This window comes from Ochotona princeps, chromosome 27, assembly GCF_030435755.1.
Source record: "Ochotona princeps isolate mOchPri1 chromosome 27, mOchPri1.hap1, whole genome shotgun sequence".
Lineage (NCBI taxonomy): Eukaryota > Metazoa > Chordata > Mammalia > Lagomorpha > Ochotonidae > Ochotona > Ochotona princeps.
Genome location: NC_080858.1, coordinates 3,728,468 through 3,744,717, shown reverse-complemented (window position 1 = coordinate 3,744,717; position 16,250 = coordinate 3,728,468). Strand labels below are relative to the sequence as shown.

At 38.2% G+C, this 16,250-nt stretch overlaps 1 protein-coding gene across 8 annotated transcripts in view; it reads left to right on the top strand.

Moving 5' to 3' along the window:
- Nucleotides 1-16,250, top strand: part of WNK1 (WNK lysine deficient protein kinase 1) — a 115,060-nt gene that overhangs the window by 30,051 nt on the left and 68,759 nt on the right. For all 8 annotated transcript variants that reach the window (XM_058655928.1, XM_058655930.1, XM_058655924.1 and 5 more), the window contains exons 2-3: nt 8,716-8,888; nt 14,514-14,734. In XM_058655928.1, the coding sequence (XP_058511911.1) occupies nt 8,716-8,888; nt 14,514-14,734 (394 nt within the window). The remainder of the gene's footprint in view (nt 1-8,715; nt 8,889-14,513; nt 14,735-16,250) is intronic.

The window sequence follows — 16,250 nt, the reverse complement described above, 5'->3', positions numbered from 1 at the left end:
TCAACAAAAATGGTGTTTCTGTTTTACAGGAAAGGAAACTAGAATTGTTGGCAGCTACTTTGGAGTTCCTCATATCTTGTAGTGAGTTTTTTTTGGATAGTGTTGAGAACGAAGTGACTTTGAAATTTAGATTTGATGTAGTAGTCAGTAGTTTTCAGATTTGCTGTTAATGTAAAGCTCCCTCCTGTGGAGACTGAGTTGCTGGGTTTAGGGTGTTGGCCAAGAATCCTTGTGGTTTGCAGCTTTGGGTATTTACTGTATTGAGATTTTGATCAAAATGTCAGGGCTGGTGTGAATGCTCTGTTGGATAATCCTCAGCCTGAAAGTACCCACTGCTCCACTGCTGGTCTGGCTTATGGCCTTGGAAAGCAGCAGAGGATGTCCCAAAGCCTTGGGACTCTGCACCATGTGGGAGCCCAGAAGAAACTCAGCTCTGGCCGTAGTTGCCATTTGGGGAGTGACCCAGCATATAGAAGATCATTCTGTTTCTTCTCTCTCTAAATGAATCTGTCTTTCCAATATAATTAAATCAACCTGAAAAACAACAACAACAAAATTGAGCTGATAGGAAAAGTGTCTTAGGAAAATAAAGTAATACACAAAGTTCTGTATTTGGAGATGTACTTAAATTTTTCTGGTCTCATTTCCCTAAGTGAATAGTTGGTCTTACACATTGAAAATTTAAGATATTGTGTTTTTGTATCCTGGGCTCTTTCTTGATTTCTTTCCTGTACAAAATGAAAAAAAGGTTTTGTGTTATCACGCTTAATGAATTCTTTGGTGAGATCTTGTTATATTAGTGGTGAGTATTACTCCTTTGTTCTGTGGTGATAGGTTCCTTTTTTTTTTTCCTTTAAAAATTATTTATATATTTTGAAAGGCTGAATCACAGAGAAGGAGGGAGAAATTCTCCATCCTCTAATTGACTTTTCAATGGCTACACTGGCCAGGGTTAGGCTGAGCCAAAGCCAGGAACTCCATTAGGTCTCCAGAAGGGGTGGCAGGGCCCCAGACACCTAGCTTGTCATCCATTGTTTTCCCAAGCAGCTTAGCAGGGACCTGGATCAGAATCGGAGCAGTTGGAATTGGGACTGGTGTTTAGGAGATGCCAGCATCCAGCCCCCAATGGCAGATTCTTCAGAGTAGTCATTAAATTCCTTTTTTTGTTTTGTTTTTAAGATTGTGTTTCTTTTTATTGGAAAGACAGATGTACAGAGAGGAGGAGAGACACAGAGAACGATCTTCTGCCAAATGATTGATTCACTCCCCAAATGGCCACAACGGCCAGAGCTGAGCTCATCCGAAGCCAGGAGAAGCCTGGAGCTTCCTCCCAGCCCCCCACGTGGGTGCAGGGTCCCAAGGCTTTGGGCTATCTTCAACTGCTTTCCTAGGCCACAAGCAGTGAGGTGAATGGGAAGCAGGGACTCCGAGATTAGAACCGGCTCCCATATGGGATCCCAGGTGTGCAAGGTGAGGAGTTTAGCCACTAGGCTAATATTCAGTAAATTTCAATGATAATAACTATTTCAGTGTTATAAGTGATGCTGGTCTCCCTTTTGGCAGCCCTTCATTCATAAAAACTTTAGAGAATAGTTTTTTCCCCCTTACCTACTAATGAGTAACATTTTTTCCCCAAAATGTAAAACTTCCTTCCTAACATGAGCAGAATTTTTGCAAATTTATTCTGTCTTTGTTCACTTTCCCATATCAGCATTTTTGCTTTCGTTGGAAAGCCTTCCTTCAGTGTAAAGTTGTAACTATAATAGTTGAGGTTTAACTCTATTATTAGCTGCCTTCACATTCAAATTAAGATAACTTCCTGTTTCAATTTAAAAATCCTTCCAAATTTATGGTAAAGGCTGGCTATTGCTTTGAATTTTGTAAGTGATCTAGTGAAAGTCCTCCTCTCTAAATGGACTGAGCCAGGTGGAAGCCAGGAGACAGATCTCCCTTTGAGTCTCCCACATGGATTTTCAGGGGCCCAGGTCTTTGGGCCGTCTGTTGCTGCTTTTCTAGGGCTCATGAGCAGGAAACTGGACCCTGCACTGCAATGTGGAATGCTGATGTTCCGAGCTGCAGCTTGGCTTGCTGCACAACATTAGCCTCTTCATTTTTCTGATGGAATTAAATGTTCATGTGGTTCACCTATTAGATGGAGGCAGGTGTCCATGTTTAAAGTTTGGAAAATTAAAATACAAGTGTAAGTTTATTTTGGCATGGCATTTTTATATGTTTTTTAAAGATTTATTTTTATTTGAAAAACAGAGTTATAGAGAGAAAGATCTTCCACTGGTCACAAATGACCGTAATGCTAGATCGTAAGTCGAGCAGCCAGTGTAGGAACCTGTGCTCATATGGGCTGCTGACACTGCAGGCAGAGACATCGACATCGCCTGGTATGCCATGGATGCCAGCCCGGGCATGAGTTTTTGAAATGCATGTGTAGGTAACATCTTTTAAAAGCTCATAGAAATTGGTATACTATGAAAAGAGACTAGATTTCCAATTGTTTACAACGTAATAAATTATGTTTTAATTCCATTTTCATGTACTTTTGAAATACTTTGATAAGTATGTTATATTTTGGGCATTTATCTTAAACTTTATCAAATAGTTGAGAGCTTTGTGTGATTTCCATGCTCCTGTTCCTGGCCTTCTTCCCACCAAAAGAGAGAACTAGGGAGACTCGGGCCCCGAGTTTGTTTATGATCCTGATTCAGGGATTAAGTGAAGAAGAGAAAGCACAGAGCATATAAATTAGTAGGCGTCTGGTTTGAGAACTTATTTTCTCTTGTAGATATATTTTTCTTCTTTCTGTTTTGAAACAAACTTTTGCAAGAAAATGAAGTACAAATAAAGATGAGCCATGTTGGGAAGAAGGAACTGATGGAGAAGTTTTAATAACTAGGAGCTTTTGGAGACTTTTTTTGTGGGGGGTGGGGGATACTTCTGAAACAGGTACTATTTCAGGGTAACTTTTTTTTTGAAAGATTTATTTATTTATTTAAGAGGCAGAGTTAGAGAGGAATAGCAGGGGGAGAGATCTTCCATTCTGTGGTTCATTTCCTAGCTGGCTGCCCAGAACCAGGAGATTCTTCTGTTTCTCCTATATGGGTAGAGAGGCTGAAGCGCTTGGACTGTCTTCCTCTGCTGCCCAGGCACATTAGCAGGGAGCTGGATTGAAGTAGAACAGCTGTAACAGGAACCAGCGCCTATATTGGATGCTGGCATGTTAGGCTGTTGCTTTACCTATCTGATAAAGACTCCCAGAATAACTCCTTAAACACTACTGTGTAGAAAAGCCCGGAACACACTATTACTTAAATCACCAACCCTGCCCTCACCCCCACCATGGAGGAGGGCTCCTAGCTTCAGCTTGGCTCAGCTCCAGCCTTTGTGGCCACCTGGGGAGTGAATCAGTGGATGGAAGATGTTCCTCTCAGTCTCTCCTCCTCTCTATATCCGACTTTCCAATAAAAATAAATATAAATCTTCGAAGAAAAAAATGTGGCTTAATCCATTGCTTTACCAATGCCCTCTTCTATGGTGGAGGTGAGGGTGGGGGTGGTGATTTACCAGCGGGTGATGTGACTGGCCCAGCCTGGTTCACCCGTCAGGCATAATTTTCTTTTTCTTTTTTTTTTTTTTTTAAGATTTATTTTATTTTCATTATAAAGTCAGATATACTGAGAGGAGGAGAGATAGAGAGGAAGTGGAGCTGCCGGGATTAGAACCAGCGGCCACATGGGATCAAGGCAAGGACCTTAGCCACTAGGCCATGCTGCCGAGCCCAGGCATAATTTTCATACTGTGTTTCAAAACACCTCAGAGACCCTAATAGTCTTTAGTAGCTTTTAATAACTAAGATTTTTTGCATGTGAATCATTATTTGCTTCTGGTAGTTCTTTTCCAAACCGTTTCTAGGCCTTCAATCTCAAATTATTCTGAAATTTTCAAGAGTAGCTAATAAAACTTAATAGTGATGTCTTTAAATTGCTATTTTACCATATAGTCTGTATTAATCACTTATATGATCTATTTGTTTAAAATACAGAATAATTCTCCAAGTATTTTTTCCCTGTAAATAGTACCTGTAACCATGCTGTGTGGTACAACAGTGCTTCAAGCTGCTGTACTTTATGCCTGGAGACAAGCTTTTATTTCTATAATCCAGTATCCAGCAGCAATTAGTACCACTTTAAATGACTGAATGGATGCCCAGGTTTTTGCTAAGTCAGAGGGTGCAGAAAGCGATAAGGAGGGAGCACTCATAATCAAGGAACTCCAGACACTTTTCTCCACCCATATTTTGATAGGTAGACATATCATACATGGTCTTAATTTAGCAGTAAAACCTTGAATACATGTTGCTAAAAATAAGTGCTACAGAATTTTAAATATTGACTTAAGGACCAAAAGATTTTTGGGCTGTAGTTGTTAATTGATAAAATGAAGATTTAAAATTTGTTTAATGAAAACCAATCTCACTGCGTCCGTTGTATTGTTGCTGTGGAAATTTTGTTTCTGAGTCAAAACGAGCAGTATGAAGATAGGGAATTGCTACTTTAGAAAATACTGACATAGGAGGGTATAGAGGGAAGAATCCTGGTAGAGAATGTGTAAAATAAATTAACTTCTGAAAAATAAGGGTCTGAATATGTGCAGATTGCTATAATGCTGTTTTCCAACTCTAGCAGTGCTTTTCTCACTCAAGAGAAAAATTGCATCACCAAATAATTCGTGTACTGTTGCTTGAATAATACTGAAATGAACAATTGTTTTAGCTGTTACCTAGCTACTCCCAGCAGCCTGGAACTGCATGTTATGTGTTGCAATGGTCTTTGGTTTTATTCATAAGGCTGTCAAAACAGTGTAGGTAAAGAAATGAATTAAATGAATAGAGTGGATTAGCTATATCTACTATAGTGTATACCAAAGGTGATAAATGTGAGAGTGTATTAAGTTCCCAAGGTTATCCAACTTGATAATGCTGGAAAGAATGTTCTAAGAAAGCAACAGTGTCTTGGCTAATCTCCTTTTACACTTTATTACTCTTTAAAATTTTTATTGTTGTCTTCATGATAATTTAATTGATAGTTGGTAATAAAGCACCTAGTCATTTTCAGTTATATCTAGCCAATAATAATATCAGTGTGTATCTTCCAAAAAGAAAGCTAATCAGAAACTTAATAACGTTTTTAGGGTTATAGTAATGTAGTGTAGTGAATGAAACCTCAAGTTTGCACCAAATTTTCGTTTAACTCATGGTTCTGCTGTTCATGTGAATTTGGGGAAGAAGAGATGGAAGAATGGAGTCAGTATGGAATAAACTTTTTCATGACTGTTGCCATAGGTGCATAGGTTAAGCCTTGTGTTGGGGCAGGCAACCAGGCTAAATAAACCAACGCTTGCATTGCCACCAGCCCCGTCAGAGTGTCCGTCTGAGTCCTCAAGATTCGGCTTCTGATCCAACTTCTTGATAAGACTTGAGAAGGCAATGGAAGATGGCTCTGGGGGAGACCAGGAAGGAGCTCCTGAGACCTGGCTTTGGCCTGGCCCAGCCTTGGGAAGTGTAGCCATTTGGAAGTGAATAAGACTTTTTTCAGAGCGTAAGTTGGGAAATTTGTGGTCCTGGGGTGAGTTATAAAGCTGTAGCAATTGAGAAATTACTGTATTAGTGCAGAAGTGGACAAACTGCCCATTGGCATCGCATATGAAGACGAGATAAGAATCAATTGTTCATGAAACAGTGTTAAGAGTATTGATTGACAATATAGGAAAAGTAGCGGGCAATCCCTCTTATTTAACCAAAAAAATCCACAAATCTGGCAACAAAACAAATTTTATGTTTTCAAAAGAAAAATATTATGGCTTCAGTGATTGGGATTACTGAATATACAAAACCCTTCTAGTACCAAGTAAAAAAATATATAAGTCAAAGATAATCCTTTAAGGTTGCTATAACAAAATATCATAAAGTGAGGTATCTGATAAACAATGAAACTTTCTCTGTGCCCAGTACAATGGCTCAGTGGCTAAATCCTCACCTGCACTTACCAGAGTTCCGTATGGATGTCGGTTCGTGTCCCGGCTGCTCTACTTTCTTCCCTGCTTGTGGCTTGGGAAAGCAGTTGAGGACGGCCCAAAGCCTTGGGACCCTGCACCATGTGGGAGACCCATGAGGAGCTCCTGGCACCTGGCTCCAGGCTTCGGATCGGCCTAACTCCAGCTGTTGCGGCCATTTGAGGAATGAACTAGCAGATGGGAGATCTTTCTATCTCTCTACTCTGTAGATCTACCTTTCCAATAAAATGAATATAAAAAAAAAAATAATAGAACTTTCTCACAGTTTTAGAAATGTGCCAGTGTAGAGGCATCTACTGATGGCTCCCTCTGGTTCATAAGTGGTATCTTCTAGCTCTGTTCTCATAGTTCCCTTGGGTCCTTTTTTATGAGAACGGTAATCACCTTTTGCATCACCTAATGATCTCCCCAAAGGCCTCACCTGATACTGTTGTCTTGGAAGTTAGATTTCAGCAGTCATTCAGATCACAGCAAAAATAATCACTGAAATAGAATTTTTTAAAAATGTTGATAGTGTATTATCATTAATGTATACAATAATATCAGTGGGAGGTCTGGTTAGCATAACCTCAAAATAATGATTAGTGTGTGAAATCATATTTTGAGATTCCTGTAAGCTTTATTATGTAATATTAAAGCTTTTGGTGGGCAAAATCACAGATAATGAGCTAAATACTACTAGATGTTTATTTTGAAATTAAAGGAAATATCAAAAACTTTTAAAAAGTGACTTAGTAGGTAAAAGCTGTTGCCTGTGATGCTACTAGCATTCTGTGTGGGTGCCAATTGAAGCCCTGGTTGCTCCATTTCCAGTCCATCTCCCTGCTAGTGTGCCTAGGAAGGCAGCAGGGGGTGGGCCAGGTGCTCCTGCCGGTGCATGAGCTAGCTGGAGGGAGCTGCTGGCTTCTGACTCTGAAGCAGCACAGCTCGAGCTACTGTAGTCTTTTGGGGGGAATGAACCACTAGATGGACAAGTCATTTCTCTTTGCCTCTTCTTTGTTCTCTCTCTTTAAGTTGGTCTTGCAAATGCATAAATATTAAAAAAAAAAAAAAAAGGAAGGAAGAAAAGAGGAAAAAATGTATTAGAGGAAGGAATCTGCCACCTGCTGGTTCACTTCCCAAATGACACCAGTGGGCCTGGTTGTACCTGGCTAATGCAAGCAGCCAGGAACTCGGTTTGGAAATCGCAGATAGGTGGCTTCACTTGTTGCCCACCAGGCTGTGCAGGAAGCTGGAACCTGGCGCAGAGCTGGACTTGCACCCAGGCACTTGAATGTGAGTGTCCCAAGTGATGTCTAAGCCACTGGGCCAAACACCTACTCCAATAATGCGTTTTCATTTCAGATTAACGAAGAGTCAAGGTATATTTTCTCTCAAGTTCATAAACTGTAAATACGTTGTACACTCTAAAACAGAATCCTATAGAGAACTCTTACAAATATGTCCAAAGAGATTATTAACATTGCACTATTATTTGCAATATTATAGTAGCCCCAAATGAGAAGCAGCTCATCAAGATTCCTTAATGGGAAATCATATAAAGTATGATCAGATATTTCATTCACAGTATGAAAACCCACATAATAATAATTGGTTCAAATTCAGGGTAGTGCTTATTCAAAAGTAAGGAGTAAGAATAAGAAAAGCAAGCTAGTTACATGGAGAACTTTAGATGATAACTAATTACTTAACAGTACAATAGACATTTTATGGTGTACGTTTAAGATCTGTATGGCATGCTTGGACAGAATATTAACGTGACAGATACAGTTTGTTTTCCCTCTTCCTCCTTTTTTTTTTTTTTAACTTTTTAAAAAGTTATTGGAAAGGCAGGTATTACAGAGAGAAAGGTCTTCCGTCTGCTGGTGAGCTAATCTGAAGCCAGGATTCAGGAATTTCTTTCCAGTGTTCCACGCGGGTGCAGGGTCCCAAGGCTTTGGGCCATCCTCAACTGCTTTCCCAGGCCACAAGCAGGGTGCTGGATGGGAAGTGGAGCAGATAGGATTAGATAGATGGGGCGTGCATGCAAGGCAAAGACTTAAGCCACTGGGCTACCGTGCTGGGCCTACCTCCTTTTTAATTCCTTCTCCTTCCTCTTCTTTCTCCTCATTATCTTTCTTTTTTTTCCTCCTGTTTTATTTGAGCAGCAGAGAGAGGCAGAGAGATTTTCTAACTCTGTTTTACTTCCCAAATGGCTAGCCCAAGCCTAACCCAGAAGCCAGGGACTTTCTCTGGGTCTGCCACATGAGTGTTAGGGATTTAAGCAAGGAGCCATCATTTGCCATTTCCCAGACATGTGAGTAGGGAGTGGGCGCTTGAGTGGGCACTTAAGTATGGGATGCAGGTACCCAAGCAGCAGCTTAACTTGATGATGCCATAATTCCTGCCCCTAGTTTCTTTTTAATTCACAAAACAACTCAGAGAATACACAGTGTTGTAAAAAAAAAAAAGTAGTAAATTGAGTACTTCCCCCCCTTTACCCCTTCGGCTGGACTAGACTTGTGCACTGTCATTAAACACTTTAGTGTTGCCTTTTTAATATTGTTAATGATTTAGTACATGTTTAGCATCTAAATTTTAACTGTATAACTTGATATTTTAAACAATATTCTGTTTTGCGTTTGATTTTAGGATCGAAAGTTAACCAAGTCTGAGAGGCAGAGATTTAAAGAAGAGGCTGAAATGTTAAAGGGGCTTCAGCACCCCAATATTGTTCGATTCTATGATTCCTGGGAATCCACTGTGAAAGGGAAGAAGTGCATTGTTTTGGTGACTGAACTTATGACATCTGGAACGCTTAAAACGTAAGTCTGTTAATATTACAAAAACTGACCAGGAGCTGGGAGAATTTGATTTTGTTTCACAACCACTACTTCTCGCTTTGTCACTTAGCCCAAGAAGGATGTATAATATTCTAGTGAGTATATCTTCTTGTTCACGTAGTCCTCTTACATGTGAGGTGATTTCATAATTATTTGTTGGTAAAGTTTGAAATAAAAGCTGCTGCAGAATTTATCTAGTTATTTTAAATTATACTGATTCATATTTCCAAAATTGAGTGGCTAAGTGAGCAAAAATAAAATGTAAAGACAGCCCTCTAGTGGTTAAAATGAGATTACGTTTTACTTAGGTACCTCATCAATTTTCCTCACTTTGTATTGTTTTTTTGATGCAACTATGTTATATGCAAATTATATTGCAATGACGATCAGCAAAACACACTTTCAGTTCTGTTTCCCATTGTGTGAGATTTAAGCCAAAAGAGTTAGATCTGTTTTCTCTTTCAGAGAAACAGGTGAAAGTGCGAAAATTCCATTACTCATTAAGAATGTTAGGTAAAAGAGTATGCTTTTGGAATCCCAGATCGAATTAATCTGTCTGCAGTCAGAGAACCTATTATATGGTTTAAGTTTTTCACTTTAGAGGGGCTTGATTTTTTTTAAATATTTAACTATGGTGTGTATTTATTCTCTTTTAAAAATTACTCCAGTGAGCTAATTAATTTCCACATAATCTATTATAATTTAGAATGTGTTTAACATATTTAAAATGTTGAATAATCCCAGCACTTGGGCTGATTAATGCTACTTTGAAACATATCTCTGGGATATAGTCAACTTGAACATGCCCTTGGAAACCTAAGATTAATAATATGACAAAAGGCCAACAGAGCGTTTGTTTCCTGTAGTCCCTATTTTCACTACCGGCCTTTTCCAGTTCTGTCAGTGGTAACCTGTTTTCTAGTAATCCTGGTTTCTTGTTATTCACGTGTTTGTTTCCTCTACTAAACTGTGCTACCTAGCACTGTATCTGAAACTTGATAATTATTTGGATGACTTAAGGAAAATTGTGGTATTTATGTTTGTTTATGCACAATGAGAGTCTTCTCACTGGTTTGGATACTTGATTGTCAGCAGTCTGTCAATCATGCCTACAATAGGCATATAGTATCCTACAATAGTTACTTGTTTCATGAACTATTTAGAGAGACTTTGGGTGACACAGGGGACTTAACCCTGCTGGTGTGGCTGTTCTGTAACAATAAACTAAAAATGTGAATTTTGATCAACGCTTTTCCAGCAAGTATTCAGACTTCAAAGAGGGAAAGGATAACCCCAGATAAAAAAGTGAAGAAGAGGTAATGTTACTCAAAGCCAAAATAGGAGTACGTTTCCTAGCAGTCTGTTGGGATTTCATACCATGTATTGGGCTTGTGGAGTATAGATTGTTGTAGTTGTAATGTCCATGCAATGACAAAAGGCCTTGATATTCAGTGAAGTGGAGAGCAGGAACTCGGGCTTTGTCAGAAAACGGAATTATCTGTGCAAAGGGAGAACTTAGCACCACAGCTATTTGACACCACTACAAGGAGTTTGCTCCTTTGCTCAAGACTGTGGATGGGAAAGGAGTCCATTTTTTAAAAATGAAAATTTCCATATCTTGTCCGTTTTACCTCTTCAAATGTTTGCAGTGTTTGTAGTTATTCAGCATTCTTCCATGTCATATAGATGACTTTAGTGTGCAGATTTTTCTACCTGAATGGTATAAGAGTGCTAAGTCAATGATCGTTGGCTTAGAAGCAAAGAAAACCCCCACAAGTTATAAATCATATTGCTAAGACTGAACAGACACAATTGGAAAATAACAGAACAACAATTAAAGATACTATGGATGAGTCTAAAAATGAATGCAAATGAATATTTGGGTTACTTGTGTTTATTAAAGGAAAGGCAGATTTACAGAGAGGATGATCTTCCATCCACTGGTTCATTACCCACATGGCTGCAATGGCTGGAGCTGAAGGGATCCAAAAACCAGAAGTCAGAGCTTCTTGCAGGTCTCCCACACAGGGCTCAAGGTTTTCGCAGATCCTGAGTAGGAGCCGGATGGAGAGTGGAGCAGCTGGGCCATGTGGGATGCTAGTGCTTGCAGATGGAGGATCAGCCAGTGATACCCTTGTGCTAACCCCTAAACATAGTTTTAAGAGAACTGAAGAATTAGAAATGAGAGCAAACTTAATTTTAAACTTCAGTGGTTAAGTTAAAGAATAGTGTAAATTGAGAAAGTGATAGCTCACACAGAGGATGTATACAGGGTTTCCTTCCTTCTTTTCATTTATTTGTTTGTTTATTTTAAAAAGATCTTATCCACTGGTTCACTCTGCAGATACCTGCAACAGTCAGGGCTGAGCAAGGCAAAAACCAGGAGCTTCATATGAGCCTCCAGTGCAGGGGGCAGGGAGCTCACTACTTGGGACCATCATTTGCTGCCTTCCAGAACACATTAGCAGAAAGTTTCATTGGAAGCAGAGCAGACAGTACTCAAACGGACACTTCAGTATGGAATATATTGTGAGTGGCAGATAAGAAGAGAGATATGCATGCTATCCACCAATTCACTCCCCTAGTGCCTGTTTGTTCAGGACTGGGCAAAGCTGTGAACTCAAGCGGGATCTTCCACTTGGGTGACAAGGACCCCAAGTATTGGAGCTGTTCCTGGTACCTCCCAGGATTGTGTTAGCAATAGATTTTGGAATGAGGATCCAGAATTAATTAATAGAGCACTATGATATACAATTCAAATTGGCAGCTCAAGTGCTAGACCGAAATAACTAGAATACCTGGCCCTAGACCTGTGGTGTTTTTGTTTTGTTGTTTTTTCTTTTAGTGCCCTATCTGTAATGATTGCATCTGGTTATCACTTTTTTTCCCCTCAATGTGGCTAGTTGAGGTGTTTTTAAATGAACAGATATCTGTTTTTGCTACAACTTCTTATTCTCACCATATTTAGCCTCTCTGATATAAAAATGTTGCATTTGTAGTTCATGAGATGGATTGGGTCTCGTCTGTATTCTTACTTTTTAAACAGTGCTTCAGGGTCACGTATGTACATGTGTCCTTTAAAATATGCTTCTAAAATGAAAGGTAAAAGAGTTTGCATAATTTTCAGTATAATACCAAGTGAGAGGAAAATATAATGTATTCTTGATGAATGGGGTAATCTATACTAGGTCTTAATGAGTAGAAAGGTTTTGTTTCCTTCTTTTAAAACACACATTTGTTTATTTATTTATTTATTTATTTTGTTTGTTTGTTTGTTTGAAAGAGATCTTGCATCCTCTGGTATACTCCGCAAATGGCCACGTTGTCCAGGACTGGATCAGACCAAAGCTGAGAATCAGAAACTCAGATCGGCTCTTCTCCGTGGGTGGCAGGGCCCAAAGCGTTGAGTCATCTTGTGCGGCCTTCCCAGGCAGAGTATTAGGAAGCTGGGGTGAGAGGAGAATAGCCAGGACCAGAACTGGCGCTTTGGTAGAGAATGCTTGCATCACAAGCAAAAAGTTAATCCATTTTGCCACAGTACCTGCCCCATGATAGGAAGGTTTGCTGTAAATAGAGGTGCTTTAAGAGTAGTTTAAAAGAGAGTGAAAGAGGGAGAACATGGTATTAGAAAATTTTTGTTTTTCAGGTAAGATCATCATTACCAACTTTTCACTACACTTGCACTGTAACGTTAGCTCTATCTATTCATCTTCCATGAGTGTACCTCATTAATGCCCGAATAAATGCGTTTCAGTAGAGCCCTGATATTTATATATTTTCTCATCACAATTAAACTTATACATATATAATAAAAAGCATAAATCATAATTATTATAATTCACTGACTTCACAAAAGCATTCACTTGCTAAGATGTAGAACATTTCCATCTTTTTTTTTTTTTTAAATGTTTTTACTTCTTCCTTCTCATGCAGCCCTTCCTCTGCGTCTCAAGATCATTGTTATGATTTAATTTTTAATCTATAAAACCTACTCTTGCTGTTAATTTTCTTTATCCAAATGAGGTAGAATTTCATTTTAGTTCACTATTTGCTTAGAGCTGGATCTCCTGGTATGTAGTTTTTTTTTTTTTTTTTTTTTTTTTTTTTTTTTTAACTTTGTTTGCTTTTGCAGTCTTTATGGGTTGTGTTTGTATCTTTGACACACTCCATTTAAGGTCTGTAAAGCACAATTATGCAATGTGACTCATGCACAAATAGATTTTGATTTAGCCTAAAACTTTTATCTTTGTGCTGTAATTTAAAAAAAAAGATTTATTTATTTTTATTGTAAAGGCAGATTTACAGAGAGGAGAGACAGAGAGAGATCTTTAGTTCATCTTTCTGGGGTTCACTCCCCAAATGGCTGCTATGTGGCAGTTGGGTGTAGGGTTTGGGGCCTTCCTGCACTGCTTTCAAGGGACTTAAACAGGGAGCTGGATGGAAAGTGGGGAGCTGGGACACAAATCAGTGCCCATATGGGATCTCGGTGCTTGCAAGGTGAGGCATTAGCCATGGAGTCACCCAGGCTCTCAGGCTGTAACTTTAATAACATTTAAATTTCTACAGACTCTAATAGTTTTGGATATTTTCCTCTAAGCAATCTAATGTCTTATCAAAGTCTTGAGAAAAATTTTATATTTAACATTTTTTAGTGCTGTTTGTTTTTTTCCCCCAGAAGTCCATACAAAATGTGAATTGGAACTCCATCCCGAGTTTAACTAGGCTATTTGGAATCTGTCCCAGATATGTATAATTCAGACATCAACTGGAGATTTGGGGAGAGAGAGAACATATATTCAGAATTTAAAGTTTTCCTTCTGTGCTTATTTTCTAGGATTTTCTCCTTTGTAAATCTCCATTGTCCAATAGAACTTTTCTGCAGTGGTGGGATTGTTCTACAATCTGTATTGTCCCAAATGGTACTGTGTGTTACTGTTGGTTTACTTGAAATGTGGCTAGTGCAATAAAGATATGTATTTTTACTTTAATTAGTCTACACTTAGATATAGTCATGTTTGACTAGTAGATACTTTATTGGCACTGTTCTCAGTGTTGTATTCTGTTTGGATTTTAGCTGACCTGTATATACAGTTAGATTAAGGCCTTTGCTTCTGTGAAAAGGTATAAAAAGGTAGGAAGTTCAAGCATTCCTTTCGCTTCATTCTCACTGTGAGTTTTTCCATTTATGACTGGTTTTAATTGCTGTCCTTATTTTCAAACAGTTTTATGTTTTTGCATTTTATAAATATAGCTGTATTGATAAGAGCTACCCCACAATTTACCAGAAGCAGAACTCTGTGTCTTCTACCTCTTAGTCATTTTAGTAGTAAATAGTAAATAAGTTTAGTTGCTTAATCCTATACCTGATTAAATGAAAGATGTTCTTAGAGACTTGTTTATCTGTTTTTTCTGTTTTTCTGTTTTCCATAATATTCATTTTAAACTTTCCTACACCCTTTTAACCTTACTAAATGTATCACTAACCTTTAAGGTTACTGAATCATAATATTCTGAATTTGATATTCCTGCCTCTGGTGTGCTAACATTTAATGGAATTCTTCAAAGCAACAGGCTCATATCATTGATAACTTGTTTGGTGCCTTCCAGGTATCTGAAAAGGTTTAAAGTGATGAAGATCAAAGTTCTGAGAAGCTGGTGCCGGCAGATCCTTAAAGGACTTCAGTTTCTTCATACTCGAACTCCACCTATTATTCACCGTGATCTTAAATGTGACAACATCTTTATCACTGGCCCTACAGGCTCAGTCAAGATTGGAGACCTTGGTTTGGCAACCCTGAAACGCGCTTCTTTTGCCAAGAGTGTGATAGGTATGTTTCAAATATACCTCGGAGCCAGACTGGGCTTCTGATTTCTTTTATTTGGAAACTTGGCCCTGTCAGAGCTTTTATTAAATGGCACAAAACTTTGTAACTTGAAACAACAGCAGGATCAGTTCTACTTATGGGATTTGGAATTCTCTAAATTTATGCTTGTAGAATTATTTTTTGAACTGTTCATGTTTTATAATGTTAAATGCAGAGAAGTAACATAAACCTTATTGACAAAACCTCATGCGGTAGTCTTATTGAGTCATCCTGTTGATTCTTAATATTATGCAATGGTTTGGTAACTAATGTGTTATTCCTTCATATAAGAAATGGATTTTTTAAAAAAAGATTTATTCATTTAACAGGCAGAATGGTAGGGAGAAAGATCTTTTCTTCCACTGATTCATACCCCGCATGGCTACACTGATCAGTGGTGGTCCAGCCCAAGCTGTAATGCCATCAGGTTTCCCACCTGAATGGCAGGTTTCCAGATATTTGGAACATCTGCTACCTTTCCGTGTACAACAATATGGGATACCAGTGGGAAGTGGCAATTAAACTGGTTTTGCCATAGCACACACCCCAGAAATAAAGTTGTATATAGTTTAGTTTCTAAAATGTCTGTTGGATATATGTATTCAAACGTGTCTGCCTGTTAAAATGGAAAAAAATGTGAAATTATAATAGTACATTCTGAAAAGTTGGTTTTATAAGCTTTTCACTTCAATTCATTAGAATTTTTGGTATTGAAACAGTTTTTCAACCTCGGTAATTCTGGCATTTTGGATTGTACAGTTCTTTTTGTTGTTGGAAGCTGGATTTTGTGTTACAGGATTATTTAGCATCATCCCTGGCTTTTGTCCATTGAATACTGCTGGCATACTCCCTAGCCTTGTACTTCTAGTCCCATCTCCAGATGCTGCTCTGCGTCTTCTTGTGGGGAAAAATCACCCTGTGTTGAGATTCTAAAGAGTAAAACTGCCTTTTCAGAGTCAAAAAGTTACAGCTGGGAAAATAACTTAGTCTCTGTTTGATAAGCTTTTTTCTCTCTTAGGAATGTATCAAATTTTAAAAACTTAAAATATTCAAATCTATTTTATTCTTCTTAACAAGTAACAACTGAAGCAATCCACTAATTTTTATTTGGGCTAGAATTCTTGATATTAATAGGAAAAATTCATATTCTCATAATATTATGTAACCATGATTTAGAATGCTGTTTTTACATTTTCTTATAATACATTAACAAATAGGAGGAAAAGAAATTATTCATAGTAGAATTTCCTTTTTGTATTCTTCACAGGAAATATTTCTGTGATTCTAAAATCTTCACAGATCTTAATCTCTAGATTTAGATGTTTGGTTTTGTTCTTGTTGATTTACAGTGTGCAAACCTGTTCTTAGAAATTCCTTATACTTTGAGACTTATATTTTAGAAGTATTACAAAACCTAGTCTGTGGATTCTCACACACTGTTCATAAGTCAGTTTGTATTCAGGTTCTGTGTCTGTGTGCA